At 35.3% G+C, this 12,407-nt stretch overlaps 1 protein-coding gene across 1 annotated transcript; it reads left to right on the plus strand.

The window, feature by feature from the left end:
• The first annotated feature begins 586 nt into the window (after positions 1-586).
• Positions 587-12,170, plus strand: LOC128214667 (visual pigment-like receptor peropsin). The gene is made up of 5 exons (XM_052921259.1): positions 587-664; positions 999-1,104; positions 3,360-3,541; positions 5,130-5,246; positions 12,066-12,170. The coding sequence occupies exons 1-5, from the start codon at positions 623-625 to the stop codon at positions 12,168-12,170; spliced, it is 552 nt and encodes a 183-aa protein (XP_052777219.1). The 5' UTR covers positions 587-622.
• The last annotated feature ends 237 nt before the right edge of the window (positions 12,171-12,407 follow it).

The following is a 12,407-nucleotide window of genomic DNA, read 5'->3' on the forward strand; positions in this document are numbered from 1 at the left end:
AATGTTGCTAAATGAGACGGACCAGTCAGGGGATCCCTACGAGGGGCTTACGCCTTTAGAAATAAAGCGTCTAGAGTACCCAAGATGGGGACATCAGATGGTTGGTGCCTTTCTCATGTGCGTCGGCATTTTGGGCTTCATAGAAAATATTCTGGTAATGTTTACTTTTTTCAAGAACAAAAAATTGTTGTCACCGACGAACATATTCATCCTAGGGGTCGCGTTCGGGGATTTTGGCATGGCGTGTCTGGGCAACCCGCTTGCCTTTACAAGCGCACTACACGGAGGTTGGTTCGCTGGCGAATATTTCTGCTACTGGGAGGGCTTTGTTGTCTACTTTCTGGGCTTGTCCCAGATGTATCTTCTTATGGCCGTCAGCGTGGACCGCTACATCGTCATCGCTAAGCCTCTTCTCTCCCCTAAGATCACAAAAAAGGTTGCCTTCCTTAGCGTGGCCGTCTGTTTCGGGATTTCGTTTTTCTGGGCGCTGATGCCGTTCCTTGGTTGGAGCAGTTATGGGCTCGAGGCTCCCGGGGTGTTCTGCGGGCTTCATTGGGAGGACAAGAGTTTAAGTAATACCAGCTACGTGATCGCCATCTTCATATTCTGTTTCGTTGTACCCATGGGCGTCATGATATACAGCTACTACCACGTGTTTATGACCGTATGTATACCATTTGCATTTATTTTTTTATATAAAATCCATTAAACGCACCAGATAGTAACTGGTTCATAGCTAGTTCGCTTATTTGCATGTTGGCACAATGATACAAACGAACGTTAGAAAATGTTGAACAAAATTTTATATAAATGTAATAAGTTTGAAGAATATGAAAACAATTGAAAAGCAATGAATGAAAAATAAACAAAACAAAAATGTAAGCAAATCTATAAATAAATCTGCATTCTAATAACTGTGGTAGGACTTTGGCCAATGACTTCTTACGATCAATATTTGAGATGAATGAATAAGTTAGTTCTTGATTATGTTTGTTCAGGTAAGGTCGGTGAACAAGAACATGGTATGGGACATGAAGAGCCGAATGGCCCGGAAAAACCTGAAGCTAGAGAAGCGCATGCTCAAGACCTGTGTCATCATGTGTGGTGCGTACCCGCTTTACCATCCAATCACCCTTTAGCTCCGCTCAAACGCTTTTTAGCTGCGTCATCAACTTCCCATACTGATTCAACTCATGACCAACTGCTGGGTTTTTCATGAGCTGTGTTTAACCCATCAACCCTTCACCATCAGCGCTATGCCCGTCAAATCCCAACACGCTGAAGCGTTGAGTTGTTTTTTTCGGCACGCCCCCAATCTCGCAATACATATCGCAAAATACCCTAGACCGTTTTCGTTTTCCACTCTGCTGACGCCAGGTCATACAATATGATTGCGATAAATTACGTCAAAGAAACAAAACTGTGCATCATTAGAATGACATTTAAAATTACAGCATGTGTCTTCTAAGAGATTTAAAGCAGTAATGTTTATAGTAAAAGGATTATTAGAATTGCGTTTCGATCCGGAATGTCGTATTCAAATCTTGTGAATTTTAGAAGATCTTGATTTTCCTCGTCGGACGTCTTGTGAAACTCGAATAAAAATATCCACTCAAGTGGAATACAACATCTCGGATCAAATTTCTAATTACCCAATTATATTAAAACCAAACATCCGTGTGTTATACATAATTACCTACCGTCCCGGTGGGAGGAAAATGCTCATAAATACCATCAAACCACACACACAATCCCGACATTTCAATTCAAACATGTTTATTTTGCATATAGAAGGGGGCCAAAACCATGCAACATTCACCTTGAGTACAGTTTTTGCCAGTAATCTAAAGTTTACGAGTCGTTCAAACCTGTGTCATGAACTACCAAGGGAAATTACAAAAGTTTCGCAGACGTCGATCAGGCTACACAATGATTGTCAGGCAATACCATAAAACGCGAATGTAGAATGTGTGACTGATTCGTGGTCTAGTTGTGAGATACTTGACTGTCAATATAGCGGTCGCAGGTTCGCTACCCTGCCTCGGCACTAACAGAAATAACCGTCTACCGGAAGAGACGTTATACGGGGATCCCGTCTGACAGTTTTATACACTGATGTACGTTAAAAAAAACACAGAGAAGCTCAAACAGGGGTTACATCCTGCTTGTGCAGTATCAGTGTGTGTATACCACGTGATAAATCACGTCATATATGCTACGTCGGAAGGCAATATTTTACTTAAAATGAAGACTTAAATCAAAGATAACTTTTCTTTTACTACACCATTTTAAATGAAACAAAGGGCAGTCTATGTCGTTTAAAGAGCCCCGCCTTCGTTTTATTTATGGAGTTTGATAAGGTGATTAGTTTTGTGAAAAGGTTTGTCGAAGTGTTTTTAGAAACTAAACTCTCAATCAAACTCTGGTAGAAGACGGAATGCGGGGCTCCGTAAGAGGCGTAGACTGCGCTTTGTTTCGTTTAAAATGGTGAAGAAATAGGGAAGTTATCTTTGTTTAAAGTCTTCATTCGAAGCAAAATGTTGCCTTCCGACGTAGCATTTATTACGCAATTTATTACGTGGTATACACACACTGAAAATGGCCCACAAAGACTAATACTCTGGGTCCGACTTCGTGAATTTCCCGTTGGCGTGGTAAACTAAACAAACATATATATCCCTCCCCAAAGCTGTCAAAATTGTAAACAATTTTCATAGTGTATGCCTAATGATGAAAATACATGTAGAATTATGTTTTGAGAATATAATATCAGTATTGTATCCACTGTGCTACGAAAGCTTACCCTAAACAGTTGGAATATTTAAGCTTAATACCTATCTTGGTAATATCACGTGATAACATCGACTAGCCAATCACGCAAAAGAAATGAATTCTACTAGGTAGACATACCTAGTAATCTTTTTAATGGAAAAATAAGAAAAACCTGCAAAAAAATAAACTAATTGTAAACTATGTGGTACTTCAGTTAGTAAGTTTCAATGCATTGTACACATCGATACCAAGTTTATGTCAGTTTTCGACAATTTTCTTTTTTTCCCCTATTTCATCATACGGAGTATAGCCCCTTTAAGGTATCGCCCGGCGTGGATTGGGAAGTATTTTTTTATAAATAAGTTATTTATACACAAATAAATTCCTATCCAATGCAAAAGAAAGTCAACATGACTGTATGTTAACTTTTTTAGTGGTTTTCGGTAAGGCATTTAGTCATCTTGCATATATTGTTCTTCATGTTGGTTCGTAGGCCAAAAATAAAATATAACGTAACTGACGCCATTTATGTTATTTTAGATTTCTTAATACAAATCAATCGTGCATGACGACCTCCCTCTTTACAGCTGTTTACTGGGCTGTGTGGACGCCCTACACTGTCGTCTCTCTGATCCAAGCGTTCGGCGACCCCGACTCCATACCGCTCTTCTTCACGGAATTGCCGGCCGCTGCCGCCAAGTCCCAGATCGTCTGGAATCCTATCATCTACGTTGGTACCAACAAACAGTTCCGCAAGGCGTTCTATGCGGTACGGGCTTATACTTACTTTAACATAAACTTTTACATCAATTGTTATAATTATATACGCATTACAGCAATACAAAATGCATTTGATATTAAAATAAACACTAGATTATTATATTATACAAACTTAAATATATATAATATTACCACAGTGAGGTGACAGTGGTTGCTATAAAGAGGTCAATTTATTAGATATGTTAGATATAAATAAATGTATTCAAAAGCTTTATGTACATATATCGATACTTTTCTACATGTAGCTTTCCTATCACTGATCTCAATTAGTCAGTGTTCCAGATTTGATCAACCCAAGCGTGAAGTGTTCTTCACCTAAGAGGTTTATAAGTTTGGAACATAGTCGGAATTATTTATTTTCAACATATGGATAAAAGAACACCTTATGCAAAAAAACATGTATAACTGCATCACAATAATTGCATGTGATGTTGTATGTCATTAGAAGTAATTTGCATAATAAGCCTTATATTGAGAAACATTGCATGTTCTAAACTGAGAAGTTGATGAAAAATGGTGAGAATATTAAGAGGTTTTCATCATCGCCTGTTCTTATTTTCCCCGATTTTGTAAAATGTTTTTCAATAGCTGATTATAGATATAAATAAATGTATTTCTTAATTCAAAAGCTTTATGTACATATATCGATAATTTTCTTCATGTAGCTTTCCTATCACTGGCAATAAGTTCAACAAATTTCAGTACATTTGTTATTTTCCAATAATATTTACTGATGCATTCTAACCAGAAATGAAACTCATCTTTGAGAATATTACATTTATTATTTTTCTTTCATTAACAGGCATATATTCAGGTTTATGCCATCGACCGGCCTCGATTTCTAGTCTAATATGATGAAAGTCTTAACCTCGTCAGAGCTTTCCGAAATTTTACAAGTACGATTGTATCTTAAAATCTGCAAATATATAGAATGGCTGAGTCTGATAATGAAGCGGAATTATTGTGTATTGACCGTACATCACGCAATGCCTCTTGATGAAGTAATTGGATGTCTGTTCTCACGCCGACAGAGTCAGGTTCATTCACGATCTTTTATCCGGGAAATTGTTCACGACATAGCAAATTTGCAATGATTGATAATCTAAAGAAAACTATTAATGGACAGTAGCTTGTATTAAAGTGTTTGTAATAATAAGTAAGTGAGTTTAAATTTGTCAGTCGCAGATGTGTTTCTCTAAAGCAAAACATTTTTAGTACACATTATTTTTAAAATTTGGGTAATAGAAATAAAATTATGCATTGAAACTTAGAATGACGGATAGATGCTTTGCATAAAATCTTAAATGTTAAAGAATTTTCGTCTTTTCTTTAAATAATTATATTTTACATTAAATATTCAAAATAGACACTAGAATTTCGATGCGATATTTCCTTTTTAAATAGGCTTTTAACGGATGTTTTTCAAATGTTTTTACCAACATGGAACAATAGAAACGAAAGCCCAATTATTGTTTTGACAACTTAAGTGAAAAAACAACAACATTTTTTCACCAAACACATTTGCTACAATGTATGTCAACCCATACAATAATGTAAGAAATGTTATAATGTTTCAGGCGCTTCCATGCGAGAGTATCCGGAACAAACTTGTAAAGCGGGAAGAAGAAAAAGAACAGTCCTCTAAGGAGTCGGATCTCGATGACAAGACGGCCCCCGCAGCCTCCAACGCGCAGGTTCGCAATGGAAATCATGTTCTAATGGGTTTTTTCCTTCTTGCTTGAAATTTCTTCTTCTCTACTCATGTTCAAACTGATACCCATATTTTCTTCCTCGTCTCATTTTTTCCAAAGTCCAAAATGTATTTCAGAAAAGAAGGCACCACAACCATTTATCAGGCAATGTTACGGTCTAACAATCTTGACACGTTCTCATTATCTTATTTCCTCGCTCACACATGTACGTTCTTACAAGCAATCTCTTCTTTTCTTCGTTTCACAACCTTTTTGTCTTTTCACTCCTTTCCATTATCTTCCTCGTGTTGAAGATAGGAGTCTGGTCTAGATATGGCAACTTCACATCCAAAGTACATGTGTAGTTTTGTAAGCCGTGTGTCTCGCTTCCCTTCCGTTCCTTACCACCCTATGGGTAGAGTTAAATATATCTGAAAATGGATTTGTTTGTAATATTTCACGTCATAATTTAGGCACATATACGTGTTAGAAAAGCTCAACGTTCAAAGTTTCAAGATGGGGATTCACGAGCATGCCCTCAACATGTTTTATCTTTTCCGTTTGTTTAGCCTCCTCTCCATGTTATGGAAGTAGTTCGACTTGAATGACAAACATCAAGACGTAACCTTAACGTCCAGGTACGGAAATCGACTGAAATGAGCAAAATCAGGCTTGCCATCCCTTGTCAGAGATTGTTCGAGTCTTCATGATTTCGGCGGCGTCGATAGTTGCGAATTATTTACGGTTTTTTCCGTTCTGCTTCATTGCAAATTTAATCGGGTTCTGCTGAATGATGCCTTCAGCTTACATATGGTAACGCGGTGCATATTGGGCCTTAACTGATACAATGATTCGACAGTTACCGATATGTTGTATGCAGCTCAACCTCAACAAGAGACAAATGAACGACATCAAACAAGTGGTTTACCGATATTTGCGACGTAACCGACCAATGATGGCATATTTCGCTATAGAGAATTAGGTCCTAACAATAAAGCTCACCCAAAAGTATGGTTAAGATTTTTCCGTGGTCAAATCTAAGAAAAGGACTGAATGTTGCATTAAGTTCATATGCCGTGCTACTCGTAAAATTGCAATGGTGCTAGGTAGCAACGTTTTGACACATTTTAATTTCAAAACGTTTCTAATATTTAATATACGAGTAACCTTAGTTAAGTAAGAAGAAGAAGAAGCGTGAGTAAGAGCACAGCAGAACACATAATTCTTTTAGACTGGTACAATGAACGTCACCTCTGTAACCCCAAATATATAACCTACAAAAACAAACATGGTAGATGCACAGGTAATACAAAATTTGAAACATAAACTATTATATGGCCATGATCAAATTAGGTGTGGATGAACAAAATATCATTTTAACGCAACATTCTAAGTTGCCTTTTTTTGACAAATAAACTTTTATAAATTCGTGTCTTCTTTGTATTTAGTAACTCTATGAACACATACAAACCAATACAGAAATACATACATTGTTCCAAACATTTCACAGACGTTTTAAAACACTTAAATGTTTTGGGGTTTTTTTTTTTAAATTTCTTTCGACACGGTATTTCCCCATATTTCGGATAATTAATCAAGATTGGCGCAACATAAGCATAACATAGCAAACACAGTATATTTGGTTTTATGTTTTAACTATGGCATTTAGATAGTTATAAAGTCAGAGATTTTAAGTGTTTGCCAATTGAATTTTCTTGGTTTAAAACATAATGTCCAGTGTAGTTTAACACAGGTCCATTTTTCCTTTGGGCAATAGTTCTCCCCTTTGTCGAAATTCCGTAATTTTATTACTTAGTGAATTAACTGATAAACCCTAATAGGTATTACAATATTCTAAAATCAAAATGCCGTATAATTCCGTCAGTTATTTTGATTACAATGGTCATGTCATCTACAAATTATAACAATATTAAGAAATTAATTGCCGAGCTAGTGTCTACAATGTGTTGTAACTGTACAGCACTAGAACTTCAACATTGAGTGAAAATAACAAAGGGGATATAACTTCCCATTGATGGAGACCGACCCTAAAGTCGAAATATCATAAAATGATGATCATGATTTAACACATGATATAACTTCCCATTGATGGAGACCGACCCTAAAGTCGAAATATCATAAAATGATGATCATGATTTAACACATGATATAACTTTTTGATATATATCTATTATTATTATTATTATTATTATTATTATTATTATTATTATTATTATTATTATTATAAGTAATGTATCTTGAAAACCGCACTTATACAGTTTATACGATGCATTTCTTTAATAAGAATTAAAACATTTCATCATATTGGCGTTTACAGTATAAGACATGTTATTGTCATTAAAAAACATTGCAATGATAACATTAAATTAAAGTGACACACTTATTCAAAATCAATACATACACATTTAAAAACCCTTTTATTTTTTAGTGATTCACCCTCAACTGCTTACTAAATAATGCATTTATGTGAAATATAAATTATTATTAACAATACTGTAACCGTGTATTTAATAGCCGAAAACGCAAAAAAATAAATTAAATGATTGGTGAATGCTTAAAGATTTACTGTGATCTTCTATCATATTATAAGGTAGCAATACCGTGTTTTCTGCACATTTCTTTTAAATTAAACTCGGTATCCATCATAAAAACCACTGTTTTCGACATTTCGTCATCCGTTTTGTGATATTAAATCAATTGCATTAAATGTGTTAAATCTTACTTGGGAGTAATAGTGGATCTTTAATATCGCATCTGTAGTGTAGTGCCCCTTCAAAAAAAAACATTTCTACGAGTATTGAGTGTCCGAAATAATGCTTAATTTTGTTCAGCTTGTTATTTATCCTCCATAGGTTAAAACTGTTATAGCACTACCAATATATACAAAATAAATTACATAGAAAAACAAACATTGCGGACACATATAAACACATAAGGATTTATACAAACAAACCATTGAATCTCGCGTTTTGACGGTAACAAACGCTTATGATCTGTTTGTATAGATAGTTTAAATACTCATTGTGTTCTTGTTACAATGGCACATATCTTCAACTTATGTGTTTACGCAGAATTTGATACAATAATAAAACCCTGAATTCGACATTCATTAGTGATCGGTTAATCCTCTTTAGATCGCAATTAGTCAGTGTTTCGGATTTGATCAACCCAAGCGTGAAGTGTTCTTCACCTAAAAGGTTTATAAGTTTGGAACATAGTCGGAATTATTCATTTTCAAAATATGGATAAAAGAACACCTTATGCAAAAAAACATGTATAACTGCATCACAATAATTGCATGTGATGTTTTATGTCATTGGAAGTAATTTGCATAATAAGTCGTATATTGAGAAACATTGCATGTTCTAAACTGAGAAGTTGATGAATATTAAGAGGTTTTCATCATCGCATGTTCTTATTTTCCCCGATTTTGTAAAATGTTTTTTCAATAGCTGATTATAGTTAATTATTTTCCACACACATTTGTTTGGAAATTTGGAAGATTAAAAAAAAATATAAGGTATTATCTGAGTTCATATTTGCCTAGAATACTAAAATGTTGTTTGTTTGTTTTTCGAATCAATGATAATTAAAATTGGTTGGATTCCAAGACAACTGAGTGCCATGACCCTGTGTGTCTTTGAGGACGTCTTGGATCCACTTGTCGGTGGACTCTTTCCAATGAGAGCAACTGGTGCTAAGTGACACCGCTCAAGAGTTCGCTCCCGTTTAGAGCGGCTTAGAGTACCTTCGCTCGTTTTGAGGTGATTGGGTTTATTCCGTTTTCACCGTTTATCACAGTGGAAAACGTTTTCTAAGATACTGGAAGTTTTCTGTAATGTTTTCATTGCCATTTAAATATAGTTTACTGTGTACTCAAAGGTGGTTTTTCGAATCTGATTAATCAATTAACTGATCGGCCGTGTGTTTCTATGTCATGAATCTATTATTCTTATCATAAAATAGTAAAACTGTACATTTTGATGGATTATAGTAATATCTTACTTTTCCGACATAGTAACGACATACATCTAAAAGTTTGTCCAGGTCCCTTTCACATTAGAAAAAAAAATGACTATATCGTCAGCTGATGTAAGGCATGTGTACACCATTTTTGTTTCTTAAAGCCTCTGTTGCATGCAATAATCCATTAAAAAGAGGGAATAAAATTGCGGACTAGATCATTGGCCTTGACGAGTGCCATGTTGAATTTGGAACCCTTCAGATGAAGATCCGTTTGTTTTGACACAACTGTAAAACATTTCAAATAACGATTTTAATATTCTCAATAGAGAAATATCAACTCCGGCTCTGTACATTTCAGAGAAACAAAGTGTGATGATCGAAGGCGTGTTTGGAGTCAAGAAAACATGTATAATAGTTTCGAGTTAATCTCTTTGGCGTAGTAAATGAATTTACATATTCACATAACATAAACGACTTCGTTGTATTTTTATCTTCATTTGAAAGCCACCTTGAGAGAGATTTAGATGTTTAGAACTGAAAAAAATGTCAACATTTTAGAACAACGGGAGATAGCTCTGTAAATTGACGGGTCAAATTGTATTTTGTTGCATCCCTTGGACAGAACTTTGATCACAACCTTCTTCAATTATTTTAGTATTCGGAGAATTGTAACATATGATTAAACAATTTCGTTATGCATTTAATTAAGAGATTCCCGCTGTGGATGCAGTTTTCATAAAACAGATTATCATATTAACAAGCTTTCTTTTTTATGTGTTTAAGAACTGATGTAACCATATCGATAGATATTCGGAAACTGTATGCATACTTATAGTAATGCTTTTAACTGTGTTTTATGTTTGTACCTTCTGGAAGTGACGTCACGGGGCTTTTCAACGGTTAGCCAAGCAAACGCAACTTCCATCTTGTTGTGAATTGTTTTTAGATTTTCATTCCAATATGATTTTATAAGCGGTTTAAATTTTAGTGTGGCTATTAACAAGTCAGTGGTTAGTTTCACTATCACATCAATGCCCGATTAGAGAATGTCAATGTCTGATGTGGAAACTATGGGTAGTTCTTGTGCAAAATGCACGACCTCAGTGTTTTCTAGGAATTTCGTATAAATATCGATACTGTTTTGTTTGACGTTGAGTCATTTGATGACTAGTCTCAATTTTAAAAGAAGTCAGAACCTGTTTATTGGAACGCTTAACTTACACATTGTTGGCCTATGGGTAGAAACATTTGTTGCATGCTCCTCTAATTGTTTCACAATATGTAAAGCAATCAAATGACATTTGTGATACAAAAATAGCCACCTGAATGGACGCGTGCCCGTTATTGACCTCTTGTCCTGTTAGTTTGAATCGTGGCCTGTTTCAACGTTTCAAAAGCTTCTATTAGACGTTCATGGACGACAGTATATGCCGCGGGCCAGAAATATGGATCCTCTATCAACATATTAGTATTGGCATTTTTGTCGTCTGCAACGTTAACTCAAATCACAGGGGTTCGTCCTTGCCTATTTTGGAATATTAAAACCTTTGTGCTTTAGGGGCCTTTAATTCTTACAAAATTTGCAAATTTGTTTTTAGTAATATTGGGCCTAAATCCATTCCGCTAGATTACAATTTCATAAAGCATTTTACAGAGTATATTTGGCTCCGAGAAAGAATGCTCTATTAGCAGTTGTAATTCTTTCAATCGTATATCAGAATATTCGATTACCAAAAAACATCTTTTATAATTTGTAGTATACTATTATTATCATTTGCTTAAGTAATAGCCAGTACGCGCGGCGGACCCTGATTGCCTCAAATGAGCCTGTGAAATTCTCCACTTTTACAAAGATAAACAGCAATACACTATGAACAAACAAAAGACAAAAAAGAGAAAAAAATCAATTCCGCTGCCTTGATATTTGTAAACAATGTGAAATTAGATGGCGTTATGCGCCAATGGAGGGTCTTTCTAGCAATCGTAAAGCTTTAATAGGAACTTAAATGTTAACCAGATCAGATAAGATTGCCCTAATATACTGAATACGAAAAGAATAAGAATGTACCAGAACATGATATAAAAGTCCTCAAGAACTTGTTCTCAAAGTCTGTAATCTTGTTCATTATAAAACTTCTATACATGGAATACATTCTAAATCCGACATCATATATACACGCATCCTAATAAATACATTCTAAAATAATGGATGTTAAAAAACCTATACATGCAACACTGGCTTTATTCTTTTGTTACTTATTTGTTTGATATTGATTTTCCTTGTCACAAATATCTGCGAAATTCTTAACAAAGTTTGCTCAGTTACGTTAAAAAATCAGTCTCAAAATATTCTGACGAATATGCTGTTGATAAACAGTTGCTTTTTTCATTGTGGACTAGTGTTTCTATAAATATTATGTTATTTAGCGATGATAATGACTGCGTCTCCTTTTTCAAATGCATGGCGACATATACCGTAGTGTAGTCTGGTTCTTCAATAAATAACCTGATGTGCACGACCCGTGAGACAAGAACTTGAACTCGTCTTCTTGGTACAAGACGCGTGCGAGGGTTGCGCACTATAATGTAAAAACTATTGAAGATTTCTTATCAAATTGCACCTTTGTATACCAAGTGAATGGGGAAATAAACTTGGCAGAGAATGATAGAGAAAATAGGTAGTTAAAGATGTTAAAGAGTTACTTTTTGCGTGTGTTACTTCAACTTATTGCAGTTTTCTTTCTTGTATTTGTGGTAATCGCAAGCCTCTTTGAAGAACTGGACTGAAGACTGGAACAATATTTAGATTCACTTCTGTGTTTAAATTTATTTCAGACGAAAAATGCAAATCAGACTACCGAAACAACAGTAGTGACGGCCCCAAACACCAACAAGGTTGCCCCTGCGCCTGAACAGGGGCCAGCAAAGGTGGAGTGCTAGAAATCACATCGAAATAGTCCCTCGACGTTAGCAATCCAAAAATCCACGAACTATATCAACGAGTGGGAAGTACCATGAAAGAGTAAAATATGTATGATAGCTACTTAGAAGAGTCCTAGTTAAGAAATGGTGATTTTAGTGATGGACATATTGACTCTGTCTGTCCAAGAAATGGTAGGGTCTACTCGACTGAAGAAGACAAAAGGAGTTATATTTTATGATAAAGTACATATAATT

This window comes from Mya arenaria, chromosome 2, assembly GCF_026914265.1.
Source record: "Mya arenaria isolate MELC-2E11 chromosome 2, ASM2691426v1".
Lineage (NCBI taxonomy): Eukaryota > Metazoa > Mollusca > Bivalvia > Myida > Myidae > Mya > Mya arenaria.